Here is a 14041-nt window from a genome sequence, read left to right on the forward strand (position 1 = left end):
TCATTGGCCTTAAGAAAAAAATTATTGATTGATGCCCGATTGTGGCAAGGGTTGCAAAGCCATTTTCTAGCAATTTGAAGTACATCCCTCAATGCCTGATGGATCATCCACAAATAGAGAAAATTCCAGACCACTTGCAATCTGTATGGGACAGGTCATCCCACCAAATTCAGGCTAAGAGCAGACCAGATGTTGCTCATAGTGATTGTTAAATTTTTCCGGGTTGTTTCGGGTAATCAAACATGCAATTTTCATGTGTGAAAATGTTATTGTCCCCCTAGTTAACTTAAAATTACTTGAATACCTTGGTAATGAATCAGATCTGATTTTGGTAAGCCGTGCCCAAAAGGCATTTGACTAACATTAGCTTTTGCCATTAGATGGAAGTTGTCATCACACAGGTTTCAAAGCCAGATCAAAATAAATTCAAGCATATTAATGTGGAAAAATAAAGCATATTAATGTGCAAATGGGCTATAAAGCAATTTTCAAGGCTCTGGGTCCAAATGGAGAACATTTGGGACAGTAGTGAATCTTTTCAGGAGGGGTTATCCTGCCAAAAGCTCTCCCACACCAATGGGTAAAATCATTCAGGAAGTTACAAAGAACACTATTGTACTGTAGAACAACATCAATGAATCTGCAGGCTTTTGGAGAGGAAATGTTGGAAACACTTTCATTCCACTGTTACTGCAGCTATTAAGAACGTTTTCTTCTATGTCAATACAAAATGTCTAGATTATGACCATTTAAGTGCAAAATAATTTATAAAATCTGTCAGGGGGCAAATACTTTTTCACATTTCCTAGCTCAATAAGTTAATAGAATTACTCTACAAAAACACTTTAAATATGTTTTAATTTCTCTGTATGCTAACATGTTAGGGTGCAATGCATCTTACTATTTTAGCATGTAAATGCAACAGCATTTGTCAAAACATATTCCAATTTTAATAATAATAAATAGTTGCCAATAAATTTAATCATGGATTAATTACAACCCCATTTTCAAAAAAGTTGTGATGCTGCATAAAATGTTAATAAAAACAGAATGCAATGATGTGCAAATCATTTAAACCCTATATAAAATAGACAATATTACAAAGACAACATATCAAATGTTGAAACAGATACATTTTATTATTTCTTGAAAAATATATGCCCACTTTGAATTTGATGCCTGCAACACGTTGTTTTATTTTATCATGTTTATTTTTTCCATTGTGTCTGCACAATATGTATTTTTTGGAAAGACATTTCTGTTTGGAAGAATCCAGTCTGAATTATGGAGTTTTCCCAGATGTGCACTTAAAATGTGCACCAAACTACTTGGCCACATCAAACTGGTTAATTTCTGAAAAAGAACATGTAGAACAAATGCGTCAACACAATTTTGGGTAATTGGGCCAGCTGCGTGAATATTGCGATTTTTATTGAATCAAAAGCGATGAAATATTCATTAAGCTAAACATTCAACCTTGCTTCTTCTGTAAAGTGTATGACTGCTGACATCAGGTTTTTGAATGGCATTGTAAGTGTAGATGGTAATGAATAATCATCAAGGCAATAGACAACTGTGAACAGAAAAATGTGCACGGTACAAAGTATGATACACTCAGTGAAGCCCTAATGCAACACTAAAAGGGAAATTGAATTTGAAATTGAATTTGTCCTCCACCAATAAAAATCCAAGCACGTTGTAAATTGACAATGATAAAATGTGCCATAATTTTGTTTATCTTTTTAAACATAACTACCCATATCTTGGGGCATATGCTGTAAGTACCCTACAGTATATCAATTCAGTCTGATATGAGAATGATAGCACCTATCCACATAAACAGGGTGTCTACAGAATGTTCTGCAGAATCTTGCTTTTCCGGCAGTGCCTTCCAATCTTTGGTGAATCACTATCATGGAAATGTACTTTTTTGTTATTACAAATAACCTACTGCATAATTAAATGGGGTTAATTATTTCGGTATAACTCAATTATATTTATAAGTTCTGTCATATTTGTTTGGAGGGGTATCTTAGCTGGCTTGCGTGCAACAGTCAACTGACAGTCAATAAAGTTTCATTGTGTTGGTAGGACAACTCTGGCATTTGGGTGAGATCGTATTTAACACATTTACATTGATCCAAAAGATTTGACAACTATGCTGTATATAATTAAATTCAGTTGATGGCAGATCATTGATGTACTTACAACACTGATCTGATATATATTTATTTTTTTTGAAAAATCCACATGTGGGTGTATATTTGAGTTGACTGTGAGTTTTTACACAGAATACTTGCTCTACTTCAAGCTCTGTATTTTGGGCATTGGACATACAGACTCTGCCACAAGGATACATACATTGTCAAGGCAAGCAATGGTTGTCAAATTATATGATCAGTGTGTGATTGCAAAGTCATCAGCTTGGGCAATAGGCATTGCTTAATCAGCTTAGTCTACCAACTGGAATGGCATTAAATAATGAACAATTGTTTGTTTACATTATCAACTTGAATTGCTTTAACCTGGGCAGAGTTGCTTAGAAATCAGCATGTGAGGCAATAATGTTGAACAATGGTGTACTTACCTGATTATTGGCCATTCGTTTATATAGTTATGATTTATTGGCTATTGCAAAATATGTTTTTGGTTAATGAAAAAACATTTTTGTTTACTTTTTAATGACACTAGCCTATAGAGCAGCTTTAGAAGAGCATTGAAGATATTCTCTTTTCCTCTCGACCTCCACTGTAGAAATTATACTACATTACATAAAATTATATATTTTATATCTAAATTATACAGTGCTACTTGAAAATATGTGAACCTTACAGAGATAGTAATAATTTTCTGTTTAAAATATTAAAATAAACAAATCAAATCCTCATCAAAACCCCATTTCCTAATATAAACATTCCAAATAAAGGAAAGAAATTAAAACATATGATATATTTTCATTGTTTGTTTATTTAATAATAGTTGTTAATTTAACTAAAACTGATGTTCATGTGTGCAAAAAAAGGTGAACCCCTTCATTCACTAGCTTGTGGAACTTCCATTAGCAACAATGACCTAGAGTAAATGTCTTCTATATGAACTAAACAGTCTCTGACCTCCTTTTGGAGGGATATTTGCCTACTTACAGAACAATTGGGTAAAGAAGTGCCCACTTCATGTCCTGCAACATCATCTCGATTGGATTAAGGTCAAGACTTTGACTCGGCCAATCCAAAACACAGCAATTTTTTCTCCTGAGACAATCTTTGGTAGATTAACTTGAATGCTTTGGGTGACAGTCTTACTGGAAGACCCACTTTTGGCCCAGCTTTTGTTCCTTGACTGATGGTTTACCTCAGAATTCATGTTCCCCAAATGATGTTCTGTCGACTAGGTCCAGAGGAGGAAAAGCAGACTCAGGTCTTGACATTCCCACCACCAGGCTTGACTGTTGGGAAGGTTCTTTTGGTGGTAGGCAGTGTTGGGTTCTCGCCAAACATTGGATTGTGACCAAAAATGATTTTTTTTACTCATCTGTTCAGAGAATGGACTTCCAGAAACATTCAGGTAAAAAAGGAAAGGCAAACAACAAAACGACGTAAGCACTAGTCAGCTTGTATTTCATAGAAATTGGAAAAGGTGCAGTGCCTCGCGGTCACAACAACATAGACACAATCATTTCTTGAGGTGCAGGGGAAAACAAAGCATACATACACACAACGTAATGATGGGGAGCAGGTATGTCCATGGGGTAAGCTGCCACTAACACCTCCTGCTGGCGTTTAGTACTGTACACTGGTGTGGTGGAGCACCGGAGAGGGAGAGGGCATGCAGTTCCACGTGGAGCCGTTGTTAAACAAACACTCCACAAAATCTATAATTGCACAAGGGGTTCACATACTTTCAAGCAGCACCGTATGTCATTACCATCTAAATAAACAAAATTGGCAGTATAGCCAGGGCCATAGCTGACACAGGGAATGGTGGACATGATTCAGGGGGTCCATGGCATGGCAGGGATGTAATAATGTCAATAACATCTATAAGTGAGGGGGCCCAGGCATATATCTTTTCAGGGCGCCCAGGATTCCTAGCCACGGCCCTGAGTACAGCCAGTGTGTACTATTTAACATTGCTAACAACATTTTACTAGAATTAATAGGTGTTGCAAATTGCTACTTATCTCATAATGTCATGGCCAAAACACAGTTCTTTTGATTAACTATTGGTGCAGCAGTCTGCATTCAGTCCAAATGATGCAAAGTTTGAAAAATAACGCAATGATTGCCGGGGCATACACTTCTCAGCTCAGACATTGCTGATGCCTGAACAATATATCGTGTGGATAGGTATTTTTAGCATCCACTTACTACATAACATATAATAGCAAACTTTCAGCCAGTGACACAATCAATGACGTGGCATGCAAACATTGGTTGACGCAGTCAACCAATGCAAATGGGTCTAAAATGTCAGGGTGTATAATTGCAGGTAGCCTACGTGAAAAGTTGTTTCAATTACTATTTAGATGTAAGCTTGTAATTGGCAGGTTTTTAGAGTTGAGTTGTATTTAAAGTAAGCTATCTTATTTTCTTGGCACAACTAAGCAATTTTTGTGATGAGTATCAAAAAACTCTGATGTTGGCACACTACTAGAATAGTAAAATACTATGTTTACACTCTGTGGCCTGGGATTGTCAAATAACGGGTTTTCTTTCCTGCTTTCACCTCCCTCTTGTTTGTGATGGGGATAGTACCAAGGGGAGCACAAGCTCCATCAAAAGCAATATAAGACCATAGTGGCTGGTCATTGTCAGAAGTGGAAACTCAGATATGAAGACAAGACAGCCCAACCATCCATCAGGTGAGTGCCAGGTTAATGAGATTTACTTAACTGATTAAAATGACTTAATTAAATACATTCATAATCTCAGAGCATTTCCATAGAATTCATTATCCATTTTGGAATGAATAACAGCAAGATCATTTTCATAGAATTGAACAAACTACATTTATGAAATACTATAATCCTTGATCCATTCAGTCCAATGGGCCAGCCCGTTGAGGAGAGCTTTGCTGCTGTCTCTCCTTCTCTGTGATCCTCTCCATGTGGCTTCAGACTCTGATGAGGAGGTGCAGGGGCCATCAGAGTGGCTAACATGGAAGAGGAGCAACGGTGTATCCTACGACGAGAAGGTTATATATTGGTTTATACACATACTTGTAGACACAGACTGCATTCACAAACCCACCCCACACATCTGCATATATTCTTACAAGATATATTGTAAACATTCAGTAATAATTTTCCTCCCTTCCAGACACACCTTTAAAATAATATATATATATTTTTCCTTCTGCTTCTTTGGAAAGGCGGAGGACATTGAGAGGAAGACTATTTGGGAGAACCACTTGAGGATGATTGAGGACAATAATATCAATTTTCGTAGAGGGACAAAGATGTTTACCATGTCCATGAATAAATATGGGGACTTGGTAAGTGATTAACATCTTCACTTCTCTTTACTGCAGGACATTAAAGACCAAGGTACATCATGAGGTTCTCTTTCTGTTCTAATTTCTCCATATTTACATTGATCATGAAAGATTGTTCTCATTTTAGTGTTTTGAAAAAATATGTATTTCTTCTTAGAAAACACAAGAATACAAGCGTTTGCAGGGTGCTATTATAAATAGCAAAATAAACCGAAGAGGAAAAAATGCATCAGCCCGAAAGCTCCGTGCCAGTGCTCGAAAGTTAGCGGCTGTTAATGTTGACTACAGGTCCACGGGCTATGTCACTGAAGTCAAAGACCAGGTGAGGATTGTCTTTAGAAAAATTTGTAGAAATGCTGTGTTAACTGGGAAGTTATTATGATTCTAAATTTACTCTAATTCTAAACTTACACTCCCAGGGATATTGTGGCTCCTGTTGGGCCTTTAGCACTACAGGAGCTATTGAAGGGCAAATGTTTAAGAAGACAGGGCAGCTGGTGTCCTTAAGTGAGCAGAACCTGGTGGATTGCTCCAAGCCCTATGGCACCTATGGCTGTAGTGGGGCCTGGATGGCCAATGCTTATGATTATGTGGTTCAGAATGGGCTTCAGTCCACAGACAGCTATCCCTACACATCAGTGGTAAGATTATAACAGGCAACATCATTGTCCACGTACGTCAACATTACATAATGTTAATAGCAACTTGTGATTTAAGCAGTACAAGGGCGGCGGATAAGTGACCTTTGTATTTCTAGGACACCCAGCCCTGTTTCTATGACAGCACTCAGGTTGTTGCCAGGATCACTGACTACAGGTTCACACCAGCTGGTGATGAACAAGCTCTGGCTGACGCTGTGGCAACCATTGGCCCAATCACCATCGCTGTGGATGCAGATCACCCAAGCTTCATGTTTTACAGTTCAGGTTTGTCTTGATTTCATTCCGTTAAGGTGGAAAATTAAATTTAGATTCTGAAGCAAAGTAGCTAGGGAGAAAGGCAGGAATAGATATTTAAACATTCAGATGAACAGTGGGTCAAAAACACCCTCTCCATAGGAGTAAATGTTAATGTTATTTGGTTTATTAGAGTGAAGCGTTAACAAATAATTACATTGGTATGTAAGCAGAGTACCAAAAGTCAGATGATTTTTATAGGTAAGTGTTGAAAATGTGAAACCAGAACCAAGAACTGGACTGGATTGGCAGTAGATAGTAACTGCTAGGTTGGGTGGTCCTGATCCAGGGTCTTAGGTCTCAGGTCCATTTGGAATGAACAAATTATTTTAACTACGACAACTCTCAAAAGAAAGTGATTGTCATTGTATTCAAAGTCCTGCTGTTTACTTTAACAGAATATTAATATTTTGTGTAATCTCAGGAAAACTAAGCATTGGGAATTCTGCTTTCCATGCAACAGTAGTTGAAAGACTTTCAAGTTGGTGGAGTGCCATTTTTGTTTCATTGTTTTCTGTACACCAAGGAGCCAGTATCTTGTGGCGAATATTAAAATGTTTGCAGTGCAACCTAAGAACTACTTTAGGTAGGATGCAGTATTATGTTTATATCTTCGGTTTGGTGGTTAACAGATTTGTTTTACTCTGACGTCCAAGGGATGTAGACATACTTGGTTGGGGTCTATTCATCTAGTAATTTAACTACAATTTTCAGTAGCCTGGTGGTAGTTAGACTATGCTTAAATATTGGTAGTGTTTTTATTAGTTAACTCCGTTATAGCTATTTAACTAAAGGAACTAGACACTACATTTTTGCACAAAAAGAAAAGGGAATTACATTTTGAACCTTCCATGTTACATAAATAGGTGGAGGAACTTTCTGCTTCCCATGCAATCATTGTAAAAAGCTCTCTCTTATTGTAGAACATCAATCTGACAAATAGTTTTGATATCCTTTAATCTTGCCAACTAAACCTCATAGCAAGCAAACTGCTTAAAAATATTTTATAAATATATTTTCTGGTCTTTCAAAAATGCAATAAACATTGTGTTAAGATATAAGTAAAAGAAAGAATGATCTACAATGCTCTAAAAACCGAGTCTTATGGCACTATATTCATGTTGGCATTCATAGTATTCATAACTTCATTATTATAAATTATTACAGCACAGATAAATCAATTGTATTTTACTCAAATATCAAAGTCTGACTACTACTTAACTATCATAAGGAAAAGACAAAATAATCAAGTAAGAATATTTTATTCAATTAATGTTAAATAGACCTAAACATATTAAGTAATCTTAACTTGAAAAATTTACACATTTTATATTAGCAGTGCACAAATGAATAAAGTTATATTTAGTCAACAACTAATTAACTGTGCTAAAATACATTTAGTAATATTAAATATTATTGACAACAAGTCTAATGCTGGCCCATTGATGTTTCTATTTAATTACTTTTATGAGTTTACATTATAACACTAATACACAATATTACTTTAAGTCTAGGTTTAGTACATATATACTTTGTTGCTCAGTTTGAGTATCATGCTTGAAACACCAATGTTGTGCGTTTGATTCTCATGGGGGACAGTACAAAAAAGTATGAAAATATTTGCACTCGATAATGTACTTTGCTGTGGACTAAAGCTAACAAGACTAAAAGAAATATAAATAAATGTGCCTTATCTGAGCTTGCCTCAATGTAACTCAAGCTATTATTGGTCAAACAGGAATATATGAGGAGCCAAGCTGTAACCCCAATAACCTCAGCCATGCGGTACTATTGGTTGGCTATGGTTCTGAACGGGGAAAAGATTATTGGATCATCAAAAACAGGTGGGTGAATCACAGGTGTTGTGAGTACCATGGTTTAGATTCTTAATTTTTTGTATATTCATACACATTTGTGCATGTTTCCTTTTTACTCCCAGTTGGGGTACTGGATGGGGAGAAGGTGGCTATATGCGAATGATCCGGAATGGCAGTAACACGTGTGGCATCGCAAGCTATGCTCTGTTCCCGATTTTATGAACTAAATAGATGATAAAGTGCCAGACAGAACACATCATCTTGAGTTTGATATGTTAATAAAATAAAATATTGATGGTTCCAAATATTGGGTATTTGACTGTACGTACTGCACGTTCTGAGTAATCCTATGGCTGTATTGCACTGTGATAGAAAATAAAGCTAAATTAAATTGTAACTTGACTGCAATAGTTTGTTCTTTTGGCCCACTGTAATAGACTGGTATGTGATATTGGTAAAGGATGTTTCATATTATTCAATACTTGTGAAAATAATCAGTGGCCAAGAAACTTTAAATGTTAGATTGACTTACAGTATATTTCCTTACATTATATTGTTATCTAGTTCATTTGGTTAGTAGGTTTACACCTTCCATTATTTTAAAACTTAAAGATGTGACCTGTGGTACATACTATCTGCCATTCCCAAAAACACCTTTGAAGAAAAGGGTGTGGTACCTATGTGATTTTTTAACCTTTACACATATAGAAACGTTACATATAAACCAAGCGTAGGGATATTCTAAATGTTTCAAAAGATTGCGACCCCGAGCCTTCCTGGGGTGTTGGACGTCCTGGGGCGATGGACAGGAGGTTGGACATAGGAGGGATATGAAAGCATTGTTCACTGTGGCTTAGGTGAGAAGAGCGTTGTATAAGGAGGGGAAGACATCGACTGGGAAGGATCAGGTGTGTAATATAATGTTGGCCCATCTCAGGGATGGGGTGTTGGGCAAGATTTTGGGCCTGTATAACAGAGTGTTGGTGGAGGGGAAGCTACCGCTGTCATGGAAGGAAGAGGTGGTGCTGCCCATTAGGAAGCCTGGGAAGGATCCAACAAACCCACCCAACTATAGGCCAATAGCACTGACGTCCCGTCTCTGTAAAGTTATGGAACAGATGATTGTGGAGAGATTGTTGTTTTTCATAGAAAGCAGGGGGTAGGTAGCTCTGTATCTGAGTGGATTTAGGAAGGGAAGGGGTACTATGGACCCAGTATGGTGCTTAGAGGTGGAGGTCAGGAAGGCACAGGTGAATGGGGAGGAAGAGGTCTTTTTTGACGTGGAGAAAGCATATGACATGTAGTGGAAGGAGGGGTTGCTGATTAAGCTTGGAATCATGGGGGTTGGAGGAATGACTTACAATTGGATTATAGACTTCCTGTACGGTAGGTCAGTTCAGATGAGGGTGGGGACAGCGTTGTCCAGTAGACTTGCTGTCGAAAATGGAACCCCTCAGGGGAGCGTGATCAGTCCGGTGCTGTTTTCGATCAGGATTAATGATGTGTACTGTCGGGTTCAGCGGGTAGGTATGTCACTGTATGCTGATGATGGGGCCTTGTGGAACAGGGGCAGAAATGTGACATATGTTGTCAGGAAGGTTCAGGAAGTGCTAGATGGGTTGAAAGATGGGCAAGACAGTGGGGTATTATGTTTTCAGTGGAGAAGACAAAAGTGTTATATCTTGACAAAAGATATTCAATGAAATCATATGGACTCTGAGATAAAGTTAGTTAACTCTTCTTCCTCCATTAGTACACTCCATGTTATGACGTAATACCCATACATGACACCCAGAGTCAAACTTTGTGTCAAACCAAGATGTCCCCAAACTGACCAATGGCGAACATCAGTGGGCGTAACTTAATATTCAGGAACCCCCACCAACCGTGACGTTATGGATTGGTAATGATTTTGTAATGTCATGACATCACCTTCTTAAAACGTTGTGGCAACGTTATCCGAAGGTAATTGCATGACCACATAATTGGCAATCTTCCTTACCTCCTCAGCACGTTGCAGGAGCGTAATTATACGATGTACTGACAAGGTAACTACTTACTTAACGGTTTGGTAACTATCCTATCTAACTCCAACGTTATCTGAAGGAAATTAAGGACCACATAATTGGTCATCTTCCTTACCAGCTCAGGATGTAGCAGAAACGTAATTACAAGACGTACTGGCAATGTAATAACCTTCGTACCAGTTTGGTAACGATCTTACCAAACTGGTAAATATTAACTCATATTTTCGTTGCTACAACGTACTTTGCTTACTATGTCATTAATGCCACCACATCGGAAACGACGTATTCCAAATATTTCAAAGTTCACCTGAAGATCTTTAGAGTCACAAGAATTCCCCAATCACCGCAATTCAGACCAATTCAAATAGTTCTATATTATCTCCCACAACACAGACGGAATGTGTACACACATTTTAAACTGTGCACACACAGATGTGCCACAGCTCGAGTGTCCCGCCATTTCTTGTTCGTTATAGTTTGTACTCCTAAATAGTCGTCAGAAGTTTACAGTATCTCAGCAGACATAACCTGTGGCCACAGTATGTTTATTTTACGTGCCGGGGGGTTATAGCATTGCTGAACCCTGGCACCCCATTTGTTAAACACCAAACATATTGCCGCTGATATAACACTTATTCCCTGGGAATGTAACATTCTGGAACCCTAAGACCCCCATTGTTAAACATCAAACATATCGCAAATGTTATAACACTTGTCCGGGGTGCTTATCAGTCACTGTAAAACATCAAACATGGATACATCAATGTAATAATAAATTACAAAGTCTACATTCCAGAAGTCCAACCCTAACACACAAGTCCATACGTCACACCGGAAGTCCCACTCAGTAAACCAGATTTCCCGGCCACCTGTCAAATCAATTTGGAAGCCCCGCCCACCATAAATCACCAAAGTGACACAATATACCTTACATTTACTACTGAGGAGATACCAGGAGTTGAGGCTGTTACACAAGAAGAGCTGCACAGGGCCATAGAAAGGCATCAACCCAGCCGCAGGACCAATATCTGCTCCTTTGTGCAAGGAGGAACAGGAGGAGCACTGCCAGAACCCTAAAGATTTACCTCCAGCGGGCTACCTGTGTACATGTTTCTAACAAAACTTTGAGAAACAGACTCCATGAGGGCAGGACATCCTGTAGTGGGACATGTGCTCACAGCTCAGCACCGTGTAGCTTGATTGGCATTCACTAGAGAACACCAGAATTGGCAGGTCCGCGATTGGTGTCCTGTTCACTTCACAGATGAGAGCAGGTTCACACTGAACACGTGAGAAATGTGAAAGAGTAGAGACGCTGTGGTGAATGTTATGTTGCCTGCAACATCATCCAGTATGACCGGTTTGGTGGTGGGTCAGTGATGGTCTGGGGAGGCATATCCTTGGAGGGTCACGCACACAGCTCCACGTGCTAGCCAACAGTACCCTGACAGTCCTCAGACAAGACCATACAGCGGTTTAACAGGACAGGTTCCACTCAGAACAGGCCTCGCCATGGTCGACCAAAGAAGTTGAGTGCACGTGCTCAGCGTCATATCCAGAGGTTGTCTTTGGGAAATTGACGTATGAGTGCTGCCAGCATTGCTGCAGAGGTTGAAGAGTTGGGGGGGTCAGCCTGTCAGTGCTCAGACCATACGCCACACACTGCATCAAATTGGTCTGCATGGCTGTCGTCCAAGAGGGAAGCTTCTTCTAAAGATGATGCACAAGAAAGCCTGCAAATAGTTTGCTGAAGACAAGCAGACTAAGGACATGGATTATTGGAACAATGTCTTGTGGTCTGATGAGACAAGATAAATGTATTTGGTTGAGATGGTGTCAAGCACTTGTGGCGGCAACCAGGTGAGGAATACAAAGACAAGTGTGTCTTGCCTACAGTCAAGCATGGTGGTGGGAGTGTCATGGTCTGGGGCTGCATGAGTGCTGCCTGCACTGGGGAGCTACCGTTCATTGAGGGAACCATGAATGCCAACATGTACTGTGACATACTGAAGCAGAGCCTGTTCCCCCCCCTACAGAGACTGGGCCGCAGGGCAGTTTTCCAACATGATAATGACCCCAAACACACCTCCAAGACAACCACTGCCTTGCTACAGAAGCTGAGGGTAAAGGTGATGGACTGGCCAAGCATGTCTCCAGACCTACACCCTATTGAGCATCAGTGGGGCATCCTCAAAAGGAAGGTGGAGGAGCGCAAGGTCTCTAACATCCACCAGCTCTGTGATGTCATGGAGGAGTGGCAGAGGACTCCAGTGGCAACCTGGGAAGCTCTGGTGAACTCCATGCCCAAGAGGGTTAAGGCAGTGCAGGAAAATAATGGTGGCCACAGAAAATATTGACACTTTGGGCCCAATTTGGACATTTTCACTTAGGGGTGTACTCACTTGTTGCCAGTGGTTTAGACATTAATGGCTGTGTGTTGTGTTATTTTGAGAGGACAACAAATGTACACTGTTATACAAGCTGTACACTCACTACTTTACATTGTAGCAAAGTGTCATTTCTTCAGTGTTGTCACATGAAAAGATATAATAAAATATTTACAAAAATGTGAGGGGTGTACTCACTTTTGTGAGATACTGTATGTGCCATCATGGAGGAGCTGTGCAACCTGAATGGGCTGCTGGTACAGCCTCATGCTACCAGTAGTGACAAGGACACTAGCAAAACGCAAAACTAGAGAAGAATCCATCAGAAAGTATAAGGAGTGAGCAATTGTCTGTGGCCACCACATGCAAAACCATTCCCTTTTTTGGGGTTGTCTTGCTGTTGCCTCTCCAGTGCACCTGAGGCCACTTTCCTGCTGCCTTTCCTAACTGGACAGAATGATATCCCTGAAGTTTAACTGACTTGGTGTTATACTGTGATGATTACGTGTTCCCTTAATTTTGGTATTTTAAATTCAGCCCATGTGTGAGATATATTTATAGGTTTGTTTGAGAATATTCGTAAATGTATGCACAGCAATGACCATGCCTGCAAGTGCCAAGTGGTGGTATAGGGAACTGCTTCTGAAATGTAGGCTATAATAGTTCATGTGAAAAATATATTTTCGAAATGTTTGAACTGCATTTTCTGGAAAATAATAAAATCATGTATCAATTTACTTGTCTTTACATTGCCCATGTCATGCAATGTTTCTTAGCAGGCTAATATTTTTCATGTAATTTTATTAATATTTAATCGTAATAATCCATATAAACTATTCATTTTTTTAATTATTCTTGCCTCATGTAAAATCATTGTTGAATTAAAACAGAAAATGTGAAATTATTTTCAATAGGACCTCATCAGTTTGGCATCTCACACAGTATGAGCCAGCCGATAAATGACCGCAAAACTGTTTTCCATAATGTATCACTCTGTAAGTTGGAGCTATAAGGAGGTTTATTTGTTTATTTGCCATTTATTGGTTTCTAAAACGATAATCCACATCGACGTAAAGGACCATCCAAAGGACGAGAACAGAACAGCCTTCCACAGAATTGGCAGGTGATATGCGTAAAGGTGCTGCTGATTGTGATGGCGGCAGTTGGAACGTTTGAGTCCTTCATTCTACAGAACCATGATGGCATTTGTAGTATGCTACTAGCGGTAGCTGTTGAGGATGGCCTATCTATTAGTGATTGTTGAATAGCCCACTCATTAAATACTAATTTGTTTAGCATATTTCTCAATTCTAAAGACACTATACGGTCCTGACTGTCCTCTCTTCAGGGAGGTTTTATTA

At 39.1% G+C, this 14041-nt stretch overlaps 1 protein-coding gene across 1 annotated transcript; it reads left to right on the forward strand.

Moving 5' to 3' along the window:
- The first annotated feature begins 4751 nt into the window (after positions 1-4751).
- Positions 4752-8642, forward strand: cts12 (cathepsin 12). The gene is made up of 8 exons (XM_010871855.2): positions 4752-4861; positions 5042-5193; positions 5371-5493; positions 5651-5815; positions 5913-6134; positions 6251-6419; positions 8188-8293; positions 8389-8642. The coding sequence occupies exons 1-8, from the start codon at positions 4831-4833 to the stop codon at positions 8486-8488; spliced, it is 1068 nt and encodes a 355-aa protein (XP_010870157.1). The 5' UTR covers positions 4752-4830; the 3' UTR covers positions 8489-8642.
- The last annotated feature ends 5399 nt before the right edge of the window (positions 8643-14041 follow it).

The sequence above is a fragment of the Esox lucius genome, chromosome 8 (assembly GCF_011004845.1).
Source record: "Esox lucius isolate fEsoLuc1 chromosome 8, fEsoLuc1.pri, whole genome shotgun sequence".
Lineage (NCBI taxonomy): Eukaryota > Metazoa > Chordata > Actinopteri > Esociformes > Esocidae > Esox > Esox lucius.

Coding starts and splice junctions, on each gene's coding strand:
- cts12 (XM_010871855.2), top strand. CDS start 4,831: ATGAAGACAAGACAGCCCAACCATCCATCAG. Junction 4,862..5,041: donor ACAGCCCAACCATCCATCAG/GTGAGTGCCAGG, acceptor TGATCCATTCAG/TCCAATGGGCCAGCCCGTTG. Junction 5,194..5,370: donor GTGTATCCTACGACGAGAAG/GTTATATATTGG, acceptor TTCTTTGGAAAG/GCGGAGGACATTGAGAGGAA.